The 17,319-nt window shown below is 40.1% G+C and overlaps 1 protein-coding gene across 1 annotated transcript in view; it reads left to right on the top strand.

Annotated features, from left to right (window-relative positions):
• Positions 1–12,704: 12,704 nt before the first annotated feature.
• LOC109927146 (disks large-associated protein 2) overlaps positions 12,705–17,319 on the top strand; it is a 127,658-nt gene continuing 123,043 nt past the window's right edge. The window contains exon 1 of the mRNA XM_048612953.1: positions 12,705–13,742. Coding sequence (XP_048468910.1) covers positions 12,720–13,742 — 1,023 coding nt within the window. The 5' untranslated portion in view covers positions 12,705–12,719. The remainder of the gene's footprint in view (positions 13,743–17,319) is intronic.

The following is a 17,319-nucleotide window of genomic DNA, read 5'->3' as shown; positions in this document are numbered from 1 at the left end:
GAAATTAACATTGGGAATGCTCAAGGCCGGAATTGGATGAGTGCAGATATCTCAGAGGGTTGTGGAGCTGGAGGAAATAACATTAAGGGAGGGTTGCAGTCATGGAGTGATTAGAAAAAAAAGATGAGAAGTTTATAAATTAAGATGTTGCTTAGCAGGGAGTCAATATAGGTCAGGGGGCACAGAGATTTGGGTCATCTGGACTTGGTGTAATTAAGGACATGACAGCAGGGCTGTTAGTATCCTCAACTTTATAGAGGGTGGAATTCCTTGGTATGTGGTTCAGTGGTTAGCACTGCTGCTTCACAGCACCAGGGTTCCAGTTCGATTCCACCCTCAGGGGACTTTCTGTGTGGAGTTTGCACATTCTCCCCATGTCTGCGTAGGTTTCCTCCAGGTGCTCTGGTTTCCTCCCACAGTCCAAAGATGTGCAGGTCAGGTGGATTGGCCATGCTAAATTGCCCACAGTATCCAGAGATGTGCAGACTACATGGCTAAACCATGGGAAATGTAGGGTTACAGGGATCGGGTAAGGAGGTACGTCTGGGTGGGATGCTCTTTGGAGGGTCAGTGTGGACTCAATGGGCTGAATGGCCTGCTTCCACACTGTAGGGATTCGATAATTCTCTGATTTTTGTATTAATTCTATGCAATGCACATATCCAGCAATTGATCAGTCATGATTACCTTGAGAAAATGGTAGAGAGCCGATATTTACATCATTGGTTTGAAGAGGAGCTTGCAGAAGTTGGTTTTCCTATGCATGTGCTACCTTGTTCTAACAGTAAGGATATAGGATTTGGAAGCTGTTGCTGAAGGAACTTTGCTGCATTGCATGTTGTAGATGGTACACAATGCTGCCACTTTGCCCTGGAGGTGCATCAGATGCCAGTCCAACAGGCTTCTTTGGCCCTGATGACATTCAACTTCTTGATTGTCCTTGGAACTGCACTTATCCAGGCAAGTAGGGAATATTCCATCGCATTCCTGGTTTATGCCTTGTAGCTGAGGAGATGCTTTGGAGATACAGAAGGTGAGTGATTCGCCACAGATTTCCCAATCTCTGGCTACCCCTGTAAGCACAGTATTTATGCGGTTTACAATTAAGTTTCTGGATCATGGTAATCCCAGGATGTTGATGGGAGGCCAGCTGGAAATTTGTCAGAATACTTAATTCTAAAAGTAACAAACACATGAATGATGGTGTCAGCAGCCGATGCAGGGACTGAGTTGGGCAGTTTTATGGAGGTGAAAATGGAAGGGCTTGTTGTAGATAAGGATGGATAGTCAGAAGCTCAGGCTCAGATATGACACTCAGTTTGTGGACAGCCCCATTCCATGTCTGACAGTTGTTTCTGTAATGGCGACCACAAAACGATCATCAATTGTTGTTAATAACACATCAGGTTCACTAACATCCTTCAGGTGACAAAATTACGCCAATGTGTGACAGCAATGCAGTTGACTCTAAACTGCCCTTTGAAATGGCCTAACAAGCCACTCACGTTCAGGAGCAATTAGATATTGACAATGCAGGTGGACCTTGTCAGTGACACCCACAGCCCATGAAAGAGAACAGTTGTTCTGCCATCATACATGATGTTTTTGCAACGCAAATCTTAATAAATGAACTTTTCGACATTTATACCAGTTAAGTGGCTCATTAGGTGCTTGAGAAATCTTACAGGATCATTATCACAGGTGCATCGTGTCTAGGCAACAACTTTTTTTATTCCCTCTGATGAGGTGTGATTCGCAAGAACTGCATGCTTTGAATTCCTGTGATATTAATAAGTTCTGAAGAAAGATGGGTCGCTTGCTATTCTTTTGTAAAGGTGAAAGCGTAAACCGTGTCCAGACGGATTACGGGATTTTATTAAGTCTACAGTATTGAACTGAACATTACCTAACGCCAACAATATGCACCTTTGTGAAATAAGGATCCCAGTGTTAACAGGGAGGTGGGGAAGATGCAAAGGTACCCCAATGAGGGAAGAAAGTACAGTTAGGACAGGGTCAGTGGGGCTTCCCAATCTATATGGTGGCAGTCATTAAATATTTTCAGGCAGATTCCCTCCAGTGATTGGTTCATTGCTTAGCCAGGATTTGAGAAGTGGTAAGCAGGCTCTAAATGAACCTTTCCCATCTATTTTTGAGGTGGGGAGAATGGAATGATTCAAAATTGAGACTTAGGGTGGCCAAACAGTTTTAAAATATCATTATTTGTACATTCCTGAAGTCAGGATGCAAAAGTAGTAGACTCGCCAACTTTAAGGGCATTTAAATGGTCATTGGATAAACATATGGATGATAATGGAATAGTTTAGGTCAGATGGGCTTCAGATTGGTTTCACAGGTCGGCGCAACATCGAGGGCCGAAGGGCCTGTATTGCGCTGTTATGTTCTATGTTCTATGTTCTATGATTCTTTTAAAGATTAAAAACTTGCATTCTACAGTGCTTTTAACATTGTATGTGCTTCCCAAGATTACCTAATTAAAGGCACAGCAAATCTTTGCCTTGGTAATCTATTGTGGCGTTGCTGGCTGATAGAGAAATGATGGCCAGATTCTGGGAGAACTGTCTTGCTCTTCTTCAAATGTTATTATGGGACCTTTTACCTTCATCTGACTTTGGTGTAAACTCACATCTGAAGGAGAGCACTTCTAGCAGGCTCGATCATGTGCCCAGATCTTTAGTGGAGAGCTTAGATCCAAAGGTCATCTGTTGCCAAAGACCTAAAACTGATGCAGTTTATCAAGCTTCAGCTATCAAAATTCAATTGCATTACACCTCCTTTAAGTTGCATCACTCATATGAACTTTTACTGTATGGTACTTCAGTCGATTGTGCACTCTTTATAACACATTGATTGTGTACGGTATCCAGTTATATTATCTCTTTCACCTTTGTTATGCTCCTGTCCAGAAGGCTAATCAGTTAAAGTATTGTGATGTGGCTAACCTTCAGCTCATGCTGTGAATAATCTTCTGCAAACAGGAATAATCAGTGCCTGTAACTATGCAATAGTTCAAGACTGTTACTGTGAATGTGCCAGGAACCACACAAGGTGAAAGATAATCCAATAAAAGGCTGCTGCTGATCTTCTCTGTTTATTTAATTCTTCTGCTGGGGCCTTTTTTTCATTTACTTTTCACTGCTTATTGGATAATAACCAGCTAGCAGTAATTTTACAAAGTGATCATTCAGGCGATGGATTCTGTCAAAGGTTTCACAGTTTGTTACAGAGTGCTTTATGAATGACAAATTCAATAGCTACCTTGAAGTGAGTACAGTAATTGTGATACACATTGAATGACAGAAATAATGTAAAAACATACAGAAAACATAGAAGTGTCAAGACCTTTGCAATCCCCGAAATTCCCTTTGAGTTTGAAAACATATGATATACAAGTATCATAAAATACCCTAAACCCTATAGCAAGCATAAAATACATTGTAATAAGACTAAAAAATATAAAAATGTAAGTATGTTATTATAATACTCTATCTTGAGGTCTTTTACAGTCATCTGAAAAGGCACATAGGGCTTTGGTGTAATCTCTTATCTGAAAGACATCACTTCCAACAGTGCAGCACATCCTTTAGATTGTAGTGAAGTAACAGCTTAGATTATGTGCCCAAGTCTGTAACAAGGTGCTTGGATACAAAGGCTAATATAATGTCATGATATTTGTGTAACATAACATAGAGTATGTTAGTCTAATATATATTGATTGTATTTATGTGAGAACTGTATATTGCAAAATCTCTTTTGTTTTAAAAGAAACTGTTGATTAAAATACCAGAAGGAAATTCCAGACAAAACCATTAAACACACAGTTATTAAAATAGCCAATAGTAATGTTTAAGCTCTGTTGCATTTCATGTTTTACTTTCATAAAAACAACCTGGAATTTTAAAAAAACTTGCCTAAAGGCGATTATAAAATTATTATTGATTGTCATTAAAACCCATCTGGTTCACTACTGCCCTTCAGAGAACAAAATCTGCCATCCTTACCTGGTATGATCTCCATGCGATTCCACACCCACAGCAATGTGGTTGACTCTGAACTGTCCTCTGGGCAATCAGGGACAAACAGTGAATGCTTACCGAGCCAGAAACACACTTTTATAAGTGTTCTTTTTAAAATCTTGTTGAATTATCTTTAGGTAGATCAGTTCTTGAGCTAACTATGAGGATGTCATGTTAATGTTTTTGCTGTTTACCTCTGTTAGATTACCGGTCCTTTAGCTTTTTCCTTGCACCTCTTCACATGCCTTTGAAATACCTTTAAAAATAACAATTAGATAGGTCCTGTCTTATAATCCATTATTATTAATTAACCACATACACCACAACTGTAGACTGTAGGAATATCCCTAGTCATCTCAGAATTGGAAGACAAGTTTGGGATTTACTGGAAAGGAGACCTTCAGCAAGTTTTGTTGAGATCAGGGATTCACTAACAATGGGATGAAGGAATCATTGATGCAACAACAACCCTCTATCATTAAAAACCATAAGAACTGCAGATGCTATAAATCAGGAACAAAAACAAAGTTGCTGGAAAAACTCAGCAGGTCTGGCAGCATCTGTGAAGGAGAAAACAGAGTTAACATTTCGGGTCCGGTGACCCTTTCTCAGAACCCTCTATCATTGCACACTCACAAGGTCTCCAGGCATTTACAGATGAGATGCTTCTCTTAACTGTATCCAGAGGGAACCTATTACTCGTCCATTACCAAATGTTTTTTAAATGATTGCACAGTTTGTGCCTCCAATAGTCCATTCAGATGTTTGTTCCTTTTTTTGGGAAGAAAACCTTCACGTCATCATCCCTGAATTTGTCTTCACCACTTTGAAACTGCACTCTGTGCCATAGAATCATGGGGCTAAATGTTCTTCTTAGAGGTTCATAGTAAGGGTCAGGAAAATTCCCAACTTTGTACATCTACCTCAAAATGTCTGTGGGATGGAATGGTCATTCACGGGGATGGGGCAAATTCAGTCTGCACTAAGGCCAGCCAACTATGTGATGAGGTAAGGGACAGTCACAGGGGCTGTTGGGAGCTGAGGCAGGGTCATTAAAGTGCTCACCACACCATTATGGGACATGTATCAGTTATAATGAAATAAGTAAGTCTGTCTGTTCCTCACCCTTCATATCACCGAAGAGTCTGTCTCCGTGTCCCAGCCATACCACTTCAGCTCCCCCGCCCCTCCCCCACTCCCCCTCAGTCAGGAAGGCGGAATGAGAATCAGCTTAGACCCCCAGGCATTAAGAAATTTGTTGAAGTACTGAATCCCAGGAAATAGTTTGCTTGATTGACAGCTCTGGTTAATTGATTTCTGTTCCCAGTTCACAATGTTTGTTTACATAAAATTAAGAAGTTTCAAGAGCATGGTAGTTTCTGCTATTGATAATTCAAAAACTGTGGATAATTGACTCTTTTATCATCCGCTTAAATGGACTTCTTGTTAATGGAAAGTTATGAATGACTGTTCTTTTAAAGCTTTTTAATGCATTTTTTAATATTTGTAAATGGGCTCTTCCATAAGTTTTCAGTTGTTGCTAATAGGCCAGCATTTCTTGCCTATTCTACTAAGGAAGGTGGTGACGGCATCTGCAGACTTTGAGATGTGGGGATATCTATTGTATGGTTGGAAAGGAAGTTCCAGGATTCTGAGGTGGTGACATTGAAGGAGTGGCAATGTAGTTCCAAATCAGGATAATGTGTGCATTCAAGGAGAACTTGTAATTGGTGTCATTGTCACTCTAGATGGGGGAGGTTGTGGGTTTGGAAGGTGTTATGGAAAGAGCCATGGAGTTGCTCCAATGCATTGTACATATTGCTGCCTGTATGTGATGATAGTGGATAGGATGTAAATCAATGGGCTGCTATGTTTTCAATGATGTTGACCTTTCAGGGTGCAATTGGAACCACACCCGTCAATACAGACAGAGAGTAACTCATCATAGAAACTGCTGGAAAAGCTCAGCAGGTCTGGCAGCATCTGTGGAGAAAAAGCAGAGTTAATGTTTTGGGTTGGGTTGGATCCTTCCTCAGAACTGATTGTAGCTGGGAAAATGTTGGTTTTTATGCAGCAGATAAAGTGGGGGAGGAGGTAATGAGTAAATGAAATGTGGGGATTGAGCTCAAAGGGAGAGAAGAACAGTTGGACAGACAAAGGAGTGGATATCGATCTGGCTAGGAAGGTGAATAGCTATTAATAGGGACTGTTAATGGCTAAAAATGGGTATTATGTAATAGCAGACTTTGTGATAATGAGGCCTGGTGTATGGAGGCTCGGTTAAGACATGGGAGAGCTCAAGGCCTAAAGTTGTTGAACTCAATATTGAGCCCAAAAGGCTGCAGAGTCTCCAAGTGGCAATGAGGTGTTGTTCTTCCAGCTTGCGCTGAGCTTCGCTGGAGCACTGCAGCAAGCCTGAGGCAGTGATGTTGGCCAGGGAACAGGGTGGTGTGTTGAAGTGACAGGAAACAGGAAGCTCAGGGTCTTTTTTGCAGACAGAACATAGATGGTCTGCAAAAACCAAAAGAACTGCGGATGCTGTAAATCAGGAACAAAAACAAAGTTGCTGGAAAAGCTCAGCAGGTCTGGCAGCATCTGTGAAGGAGAAAACAGAGTTAACGTTTAGGGTCCAGTGACCCTTCCTCAGGTCTGCAAGATGGTCACCCAGTCTACGTTTCTGTTCCCCAATGTAGAGGAGACCACATTGTGAGCAGCGAATGTAGCAGACTAGATTGTGTGAAGTGCAGGTAAAAGCACTGTTTCACCTGGAAGGTATGTTTGGGGCCTTGGATACTGAGGGAGGAAGTAAACAGACAGGTGTTTCACTTTCTGCTGTTGCAGAGGAAGGTGCCATGAGGCTGTGGGAGGGTATTGGGAGTGAAGGAAGAGTGATCCAGGGTGTCCTGGTTCTGCATATAAACTGACACTTTTCTAGCTACCATTAGTTCTGAGGAAGAGTCACTCAACCCAAAACATTAACTCTGATTTCTATCCACAGATGCTGCCAGACCTACTGAACTTTTACAGCAATTTCTGTTTTTGTTTCTGATTTGCAGCGTCTGCAATTCTTTCAGTTTTTATTTAGTATTTCATCACACTCCTGATTTGTGCCTTGACAATAGTTAACAAGCTTTGGGAGAGGTTAGGTTCTCTCTTGCCAGAGAGTACATTGCCTGATAATCATGTGGGATGAATGTTACCTGCCATTTATCAGACCAAGCATAGATGTTGTCCAGATCTTGCTGCATAGGGACGCAAGCGATATTAGTATAAGAGGCTGTGAATGATATTGTGTTTTATGCATTCGTTGGGACTGTTTGGCCAAAGGGCCATTATGATGGAGACCGATGCTTATCCTTCTCTACATGGGTACACCTGCCTTCAAGGAGTCTCTATTGGAGAAAATGCAGCAAAATACATCCTTATTGATTTTACCCATCAACATCAATGGACACTGAATGCAATTCAGCAAACATCAAGGATTGGAGTTTGAACCAGTCCTTTCTGGATCTGTATTAGAATCTAAGAATACCTACAGTTTGGCAGAAGGCCATTCTGCCTATCGAGTCCATACCGAACTTCAGAAGAGCATCCCACCTATACCCAACCCACCCTTGTAACCCTGCATTTCCTATGGCTAATTCACCTAACGTGGACATCCCTGGACACAATGGGCGGTTTAGTACACCCAATCCATCTGTACAACTTTGGCCTAAGGGAGGAAATCGGAGCACTCAGAAGAAACCCTCGCAGACACATGGAAAATGTGCAAACTCCATACAGGCATTTACTAAAAGGTGGAATCGAACTCGAGTCCCCACTGCTGTGAAGCAGCAGTGCTAACCACTGTGACACAATGCCTCCCCATGTTCAAGCATACCAGCAGCTGCTGCTTTTGTTCATTAAGGCATCATTTTTTTTAAAGCACATATTTCACTTGGAAGAAATTTGTTTTTATTGTACATCGCCAATGTCTCTCTTCTGTCCTGAACGAATTGGATAAAATCAAATTTCAGTCATACTCTTGTTATGATCTGAGCTGATAGTTCTACTAGACAAGTCAGATCCCTGAATGAAAGCCGGCCTGAAAGGTTACATATTTAAGATTCTTTTTCTTTAGTTAGTTAGCATGGTGCTTAGATACTGAAACAAATTCACAAGGCTGCAGATGTCCTTTAACAATAGAACATAAGTATATTACAAAAAAGAAAGAAAACAGATGAACCAACTTATCTACACATATGTAAAACAGTTTGAAATATCTTAATACAAACACTAAGCACAATTTCACCTCATTTCACAACACTATATATAACAGAGATTCAAATCCAGAGAAATTATCCACTGATCTCATCTCCAGGTTTGTACTTAACAGACTCCTTTTAGTTTCTCTATCTTAACAGTAGAGACAATTTTACATTTGCTCCAGGTCTAACAGCATTAAACTTCACACTTCTGATGGCCTAAACTATTTCAGTTCAAACGATTGAGGGTTTTTGTCTTAAACTCTTCTGGCTTAGAAACTGAACAAACTAGGCAAAAAGCGTAATGTTATTGTAGTGCTGGATTCCTCTGAACTGACCTAAAACCTACCGGAAGAGAAAATAAAATCTTGCTTCTGAACTTCACTCTTGATTCTTTTCAACAAAGATTTTGGTGTTTTGTTTTCAATTGAACTGTAAAGAAAACTTAATGTTTTACTCTGCTGTCATAAACCAATACGTAAAGATATTTTATTCCTTTTTTTCCAAACATTTTCCAATCCTTGATCATATTAACATGTCCTCTTAGAACAAGGTCATTTCTGTCACTGTTCCAGAATTACTTTCTGACTTTTAAAACAAAGACCCTTCTTGGCACTAACCCATCTCCACTTACTTTTTCTTAGCACTTTAGTTACATAACAATAATATATTTTGCACATCTTTCATCAGACTCTTCATAGTGTACGTAGACAGCATCTTTATCAGCTAGATCATTTTATAAAATAAAGAGAAGGAGCTAATACAAATTGGGGAAGATTGAAAAAATGTAGCTCAAGAATTCTGGACTTATAGCAGTTTTGATGTAAGATATTTTTGTTAGTATATACGTCATGAAACAATGAAAATGCATATTGCAGACTTGTCATCTCAATATGTCGCATTTAGAAATCCTGATCCAAACACAAACTATCCTTGTTTAACCACATTGTATCTTACAAAATCTGCTGGATACATACATTTCCTGATATATATTTAAAAAAAAGTAACTTCTAAGATCACCTTGTCAGGTTTTTGTGCATTGTTCACTATAGCAATTATTGCATTTCATAAAATGCTGAATGCACAGCAAAACTGAGCTTGGAATAAAATCAAGCCCTTAAAATGCCTGGAGGAGGAGAAGTTACTTTTGACTATATCATTAGATTTAAAAAAAAGACTTGTATCTCATGATGTCCCTAAGTGCTTCACAGCCGATTAATTAACTTTGAAGTGGAGGCACAACTGTAATCTGGGATAGGCAAGAAGCCAATTTCTACATAGCAAGGTTCCACAAACACCACCAGCTGATTTGTTTCAGTGATGTTGGCTGAAAGATAAGTATTGGCAACAACATAAGAGAGAACCACTTGCTCTTTGATATAATACCATGGATTTTTTTCACATTCACTTGAAGATTTATTTTTGCAACTGGTTGAAAAGCCAGCATCTACAAAAGATGCAAACACAAAATCTAAATTGACATATCAATGCCATACCGGCACTTTGTTGGTATGGCATTCATATGTTAATTTAGATTTTGTGTTTGCACCCTGGAGAGGGACTGGATGTCAAAGGCAAAAAGTCAAAGAAGTGACACTTGGATCATACTTGAGTGATTATTGTGCTCTTGCCAACTTCTCACAGTACTTTACCAAAGGCATTGACACATTTGATATAACTTGGCCTGCATGCTCATAGGTAGAATGATAAAGTGCAATAACTTCTCTCTCCAATTGTCAGTCCCATTCTTGAGGAATGCTTATGTTGGAGGAGTGATCAACGGGATTGTAAGGATGCAAAGTAAAGTGGGAGATGAAAAGAAAAGGTGATAGTGGAAGTGAAGATTGAAAGTACTACACTGTGGTCTGAATTTTTTGTCTGTGCCTTGGGAAGTACTTACCTTTTAACTGGTGCTGTCCTCAATAACAGGGTGGAGGGCGCAAATTCAACATGAAGTATTTCTACATTCTATTATTCAATAACAAAGTGTGAAGTACTGTTGTGTTGTCAAATCCAAACATATCAAAATTATCCTCTGAAATTTATTTGACAGTGTAATGGCAACACAATAAGGAAAATCCTCATGTCTGGAGTGCAATTTCCTTAAAGGTCAGCAAGAAGTAGAAGATTTGACTTCCTATCCAAGTTACAGTACTTATATTGGATATTTGGAAGTGTTGCAGTCCTCGGATCATGCAATTTTTCTTTTATATCCCATAGCATGAGATAACTCCAGCAATCCTCATAGAATAATTTTATTTTTGAAGCTATTAATGGGATATTATTGTTACTTATAGCTTGTGTTCCTTGGGTGATGTAAGGTGTGTGATTTTTATATATTTTTATTTCATTAGTTTGTATTTTGAACTAGTGGTATGTGGGTTTTGGTTTATGTGTATGAAGTAGTTTAATAATTAACTCCGTAGGTTTTCAAGAGCCATGATTCTTCAAAAATCCAGTATGAGAAAGAGACACACCTTGGGGTGATAATCAGAATTTATTTGCATTTTTACAAATATGCAGAGAGTTTTGCAAGCATACAGACTTAGCATTGTGAAGCATTAGTTTGCTGTCATTTAAAGAATCAGGATTTTTCTTCGTATTGGGGGGATCCATATTGTTTGGAAAGATTTGTGTTAGTATGCAAAGGCACTGGTCTATATTAGTTGTGTGAAACAGCTTGGAACTGTTGGGAAATAGGTAGCTCAGTGTAAAGATTTCAGTTACAGAGTTCCAAATCAGAAGTACTCAGTTAGAACCCTGAAGGGATAGTTTAAAGTTGAGAAAGTCTAAGCTTAGTTACAGTGACTATTCAAGGAAAAGGCTACCGAACTGTCAAGACCAGGAATTGAAAGAAAAAAAACTAACTTAAACCTGTAAATGTTACAGAGAAACTGTCTCTAGTGTTTGAGTAGTGTAACATGATGTTGTTAAGATAGATCAGATGTACTTTTAGTGTGTATTTTAAAATCTTTCAAATTTATGTTGTATATAAACAGATCGTTCATTCTATTTTACCTGACTTTTGATTGATAAACTTGTGTTTTATTGTTAAAACCAAATCTTCGGCATTTGATGATTGTGGTTTAGTGAAAGACCAACTTATTAAATTAAAATAAAAGATCTATCAAGCCAGATTTAAAAACATGGAAACAGGAGTAAGCCATTCAGCCCATCACACCTGCTGATTCATTTCATACAATCATGACAAATTGAATACTTCAGTGCCTTTTACCCATATTATCACCATAAACTTTTATGCCATTGATAAATTATCGATCTCTACTTTAAATATTCACAAAAAACTGAGATTCCACAGCCCTCTGAGTTATGCATTCCAAAGATTCACCACCCTCTGTGCAAAAAAAATTTCTCCTCATCTCAGTCCTAAATGGCATCCCCTTTATTATTAATTATGCGCCGGTAATAGACTGTTAAATTTGCTATTCTGTGGGAATTAAATTTATTAACCCTTTCTCCACTTTCACAAGCTGAAACAAGCTTAGGCATATCATTAATGTATTAGTGGAGTGGTTTTCTGCAGTGAAATACTTGCGATTGTCAGATCTGATTTGGAACACAACCTTTTCAATCCTGAAAGATGAGGATTTTAATAAATGCAATGATACGTATTTCTGCAAAGTTGATATTGTGGGTGGATTACGGTCTTCATTGCTTGGATGAAAATCGCAGGGCACTGCTTTCAACAGAATAAATATCAAGCAGGTTCATATAAAATATGGGCTTCCACCCTAAGAGAGGACCGTCCAGACAACAAAAATAAATGCTGTGTCTCTAAGCAGATATCTTTCATGACACTGCACAAATTACCAAATTGCAACCTGACTCAAAAGACCTGCCTTGTATCCCTGATGGAGTAGGTTATGGATTTGAACTGCAGTATAACCCAAGCTGACAGTTTGTTGCATTTCTCAAAGGGTATTGCATTGCAAGAGATGCTCTCCATCTAAGAATACACCACATCAAAGCTCTGTCCACTTGTTCCAGTGGGTGGAGAAAATTCTGACCACAGCATCCACCTTCTGCATCAGTGTTCACATAACAACAATCAGAGGCTCCATGCACTACAGACCATTACCAGAAATGTCAAATAAGACATTTGGGACCCCCTGAGGTTTTATGTTTGATGTCTGCTTGATGTATGGAGGTGTCCCAGCAAGACTGCTCACTAAATTTGGACTCTTGTACCCCATTTCTAGATGTTTGCGTTAAATCTCAAAAATGATCACAGTCAAACATTTTGATGTATTCTTGTTGGTTTTACACTGATATTTTTGCTCTGAAGACTCTGAAAATCTACATTCTTAATTTAAAGAAAACTTCAACTCTGTTTTTGGTTTGCATTTTACAGATGACAGGGCCAGCTCATCAACACTATCCTGAAGAGTAAAGATGGACTCTGGACTGTTTTAACACAATGAAGGGACATAATGGAAGTCGTAGCCAGTCACAGCACTCGTCTGGGCACACTTGCCACTGTATGCCTGAGGATTGTGACCCTTCCCATGATTATTTACATCACAGTCAAGACCCTAGGCAATCTTACATGCTTAGTCCGACAGATTCCTGTTCGATGGACCATCACTACTGCATGTCCAGGAGTACCATGCCGTCCGAATGTCCTGCAGTATCGATGAGCATGACTGAGCAGATGTCCTCCAGCAGTACATTCCCCAGGATGCACCATAACCCGCAGTATGAGTCTTGCGATGACTGCATGGCTGCCACCCACACTTCCAGCAAGATCAATCGACTACCTGCCAACCTGCTGGACCAGTTTGAGAAGCAGTTGCCTCTCCATCACGATGGGTTCCACACACTTCAGTACCAACGGGCAAGTTCGGCTGAGCAGCGGAGTGAGAGTCCCAGCAGGATACGGCACCTGGTGCACTCTGTGCAGAAGCTTTTTGCCAAGTCTCACTCCCTGGAAGCCCCTTCAAAGGGAAATGTGAATGGTACAAAGATGGAGGGAAGAGGTGGGGAAAGCCATCATCACCATCAGCACCACCACCAGCACCACCACCAATCTAGGTCAACGAAGAGGAGCAAAAGCAAGGAGCGCAAATCTGAATCTAAGCACAGAGCCAAGATCACAGGATGGTGGAGCTCAGACGACAACCTCGACAGTGACAGTAGTTATATGATGGCCACTGGGGCCAGTAGGCACTCTATGGAACAGGCCAGCCAATACTGTACAGAACCCATCGAAAGTGCCTGCAGAGATCTGACCCTCAAGAGTTTAAAAAGTAGCAGCGAAGGGAAATGTTCGGCCTGTGCGGCTATGCCAATGTTGACTGATTCACAACACATGAAAAGAAGCATGTGGTCCACCATGACGGTAAACCAGGCCAGAGAGGCCTATCCTAGCTCAGGTCTGGGCCAAGATAAACCTTTAATGCTTCAGGACAAGGCACAAGAAAGGGCTTACCATTATCTTCAGGTAAGTGTTACGATAGAAATGTCAATGCTTTCAGTAAGCTAGATGAGCAATACATCATTCAAAGGCTTTGCTTTCCAGCTGTACATTTCACATGTGACTTCTCATAAGTTTGTTCTAATTGTCACAAAATGGGAGAAACACTGAACCTTCCATGGCTTTTGGAAACTGCCTAGATATGAGTAGCAAATCAGATGCTCCACTTTTTACGTTACTGTGCTCTTTTAAAGTTATCGTTCCCTTCTCAGGACCCTCTGCTCTAATCCATAGTTGAGGTGGGATAACAGCAATTTATGAACGAAAATTCCGATTTGGAAGTGAGCGTGCATTTCTTTTATTCAAACAGTTGTATTTCCCTTCGAAATGGAGATCTCATTGCAAAACATTCCTAGTTAATCACCAGGGATTGAGTTCTCGAAATACATTTGAAATGCCCATTTTGGCTGTGTTGTAAATTTGTAGATTCATTCGGTTATAAAAACCCCTCACCATGTTCTCTAATACTCCTTCTTTTCTATTGGGTCCAAAAGAGGAAGGGGAACATAGTGGAGTGATGGTGATATCAGTGGACTTGTAATCCATAAGCCCAAGCTAATATCTTGCGGACACCAGTTCAAATACCGCAACAGCTGGTGGAATTTAAATTGAATTAGTAAAACCTAGAATGACAAAATGTTATTGAGTTTCTGTGAAAACCCTTCTGGCTTGCTCATGTCCATAAGGGAAGGAAATCTGGCATTCTTATCTGGTCTGTGTGTGATTCCAAACCCACAGCAATGTGGTTAACTCTTAACTACTACCAAAACCGTTCAGTTCAGGGATAGGTAGGCATGAGTAACAAATTCTGGAGTTGCCAGCAGCCCCCTCATCCTGTAAAATAATAAATAAATTATTCTGAGACCATTGTGCTTAAACATTGTTGAAAGGAGACAAGAAGTGAAGAGGTTTTTTATCTTGCACTCATCTCAAAAAGCAGCCTTGAGAAAAGAAACACAAGTACTTACACGGTGAGAAGATGATGCTGGTTAGCTGGGCTATTATTGGATGGAGATGCACTTGCATATCCAGTGATATGCTTGGATGAAGCAGGAATTATTAACTGTCAATCTTAGTTATCAGACCTGGCAGGTAAACCCTGTTGGTTAGGGTGATACCATGGGCATGTAACAGAGGTTAGCAGTCTCTCTGGCTCCGTTTTTCTACATAAATGAATAATGTGATAATGAACAAAAATAACTTTGCTGGAAAGGCTCAGCAGGTCTGGCAGCATTTATGAAGGCAAAAGCAGAGTTAACGTTTCGGGTCCAGTGACCCTTCCTCAGAACCCATGATAATGAACGTCAGTGCGAGTGTGATGCCAGATGTGTAATGAGCAAGGACTGTGGACTGTATCAAACAACACATTGTTGATCATTTGCAGCGGATAGCATACTGGTCGTGCTTTAAACCTCAGCACTGTATGGCCAATATTAGTAGTGATTATGCTATTGGACATTAATTAAATAATCCAGATTGTGCTCAGAATTGTGCCGGAAAATAATTTAAGAATATGAGTCAAACATGCAATTGCAATGCATTTGTGCATGTGAGAAGCTTCATATACTCACACACTGACCCTGTTTACTGCAGGCAAATTAACTTGTACATACATTGCGCCTTGGTCACTGGGGAAAAAGGGTCATGGAGACAGCCAATCTCAGCTACATTCCCATGGTATCACCCTGACCTATCGGAGTCTACCTGCCTGGTTTGAGAGTCAAGATTAATGAGTAACTGTTCCTGGTACACCTTCATCCAACAATGACCTAACCAAACAACATCCTTTTCTCATACTATATAAATTGGTGTCCCCATTTTCAAGTCTGTTTTTCGCATCATACTCCTGAGAAGTGCATGACAAAAATCTTTGCTTTCTTGTCTCCTTTTCATAATGTTTAAGTGCGTACCACAGTGGTGTTTATTATTAACCGATCTGTCATAATCAGATAATGTTTGTAGGAAATTGAAATATTTAATACCAACCCACAAACATGGCTGGCAAAGTTCTTACACACCAACATCAATATATTTAAATAGACTGATGGATATTCATTTAGCTCTGCATATGATCCTTTGCACTGTGGAATTAGATAGATAGCAGGCATAACACAAACCTTAAATGTGTAATTTAAAAATGACCCATTGACCCCTACAACTTGATAAAGAAAACTATTGATTTAAAATACACTGTAACTGAATTACTTCATTTAATGCTTAACAATTGCTGCATATATGATGCAATAACGCTGTATTTGATTTACAATTTAAACATTGCATGCATGGTGGTTTGTGCAGTTAAATTGTATTGTATTGACAGCTTAAATTTTGCCTATATTTGTTTAAATATTGCACACATGCTACTATGTGCAGTAAATTTATTTTTTATCTTCTCAATGATACACTTGAGAAGCTAAGGAAATCGTTATTTACTTCAAGTATGACCATAGTCACATACAGACCAAGCTTTCTTTAGAAAACATTCTGACTGAATCAACGAAGAGGAGTTACACCCGCCAGTGTGGGCACAGAGAAATGAGAAAAGAAATGCTCTTTTCCTGCATAGACTACTTGCAAGGCATGTAATAAATGCATGCCTATGTTCCACTTGCATTTACAATGTGTCTTCAATATAGAAAAACGGCCACAGGCAAGTGTCCCACCAAGAAAGAGGTGTTCAAGGTGACTAAATCTCAGTAAAAGAAGTGGTTGTCAAGGAGAATCTTAAAACAGGATGGAAGGATAGAGAGAATGGTGAGGTAGATGGCAGGGAGATGGACAAGAGGCCAGACCAGAGAACACTGTATGCGGGGTCTGGAAGATCTTACAGATCTTGGCAATGTCAAGACCAAGGAAGGATTTCAACACAAGGATGCACTGGGTTTGGGGCTGGTAGTCACCAGGTAAGCCAGAAAATTCAGGGGACAAGGTCAAGCTAAACTTGGTGTGATATGGAATTCATTGACATCTAAAAACCAAAAGAACTGCAGGAGCTGTAAATCAGAAACATGAACAGAAATTGCTGGAAAAGCTCAGCAGGTCCGGCAGCCTCTGTGAAGAGAAATCAGAGTTGACGCTTTGGGTCCGGTGACTCTTCCTCAAAACTGATAGTAGCTCAGAAAATATTGGTTTCTATGCAGAACGTATGGTGAAGGGAGGGGGTAAGGAGTAAATGATAGGTGGGGATAGAGCCCAAAGAGAGAGAAGAGGAGTTGAACCGACAAAGGAGGAGATAACAATCTGGCTAGGAGGGTGAAAAGCTGTTAATGGAGACTGTTATTGGCTAACAATGGGTAGTGTGCAATGGCAGACTATGTGATAACACAACATTCAATATCAGTATCGAGTTCAATAATTTTAGGGCCTGAACGCTCCCATGTCCTAAACTCCTACCCCACACACCAGGCCTTGTTATCACACAGAGATAGTAAGAACTGCCGATGCTGGAGTCTGAGGTAACACCGTGTGGAGCTGGAGGAACACAGCTGGCCAAGCAGCATCGGAGAAGCAGGAAAGCTGACGTTTCGGGTCGGGACCCTTCTTC

The sequence above is a fragment of the Rhincodon typus genome, chromosome 27 (genome assembly GCF_021869965.1).
Source record: "Rhincodon typus isolate 14 chromosome 27, sRhiTyp1.1, whole genome shotgun sequence".
Taxonomy (NCBI): domain Eukaryota; kingdom Metazoa; phylum Chordata; class Chondrichthyes; order Orectolobiformes; family Rhincodontidae; genus Rhincodon; species Rhincodon typus.
The sequence above is the reverse complement of the archived record's forward strand: the minus strand, read 5'-3'. Positions and strand labels throughout refer to the sequence as shown.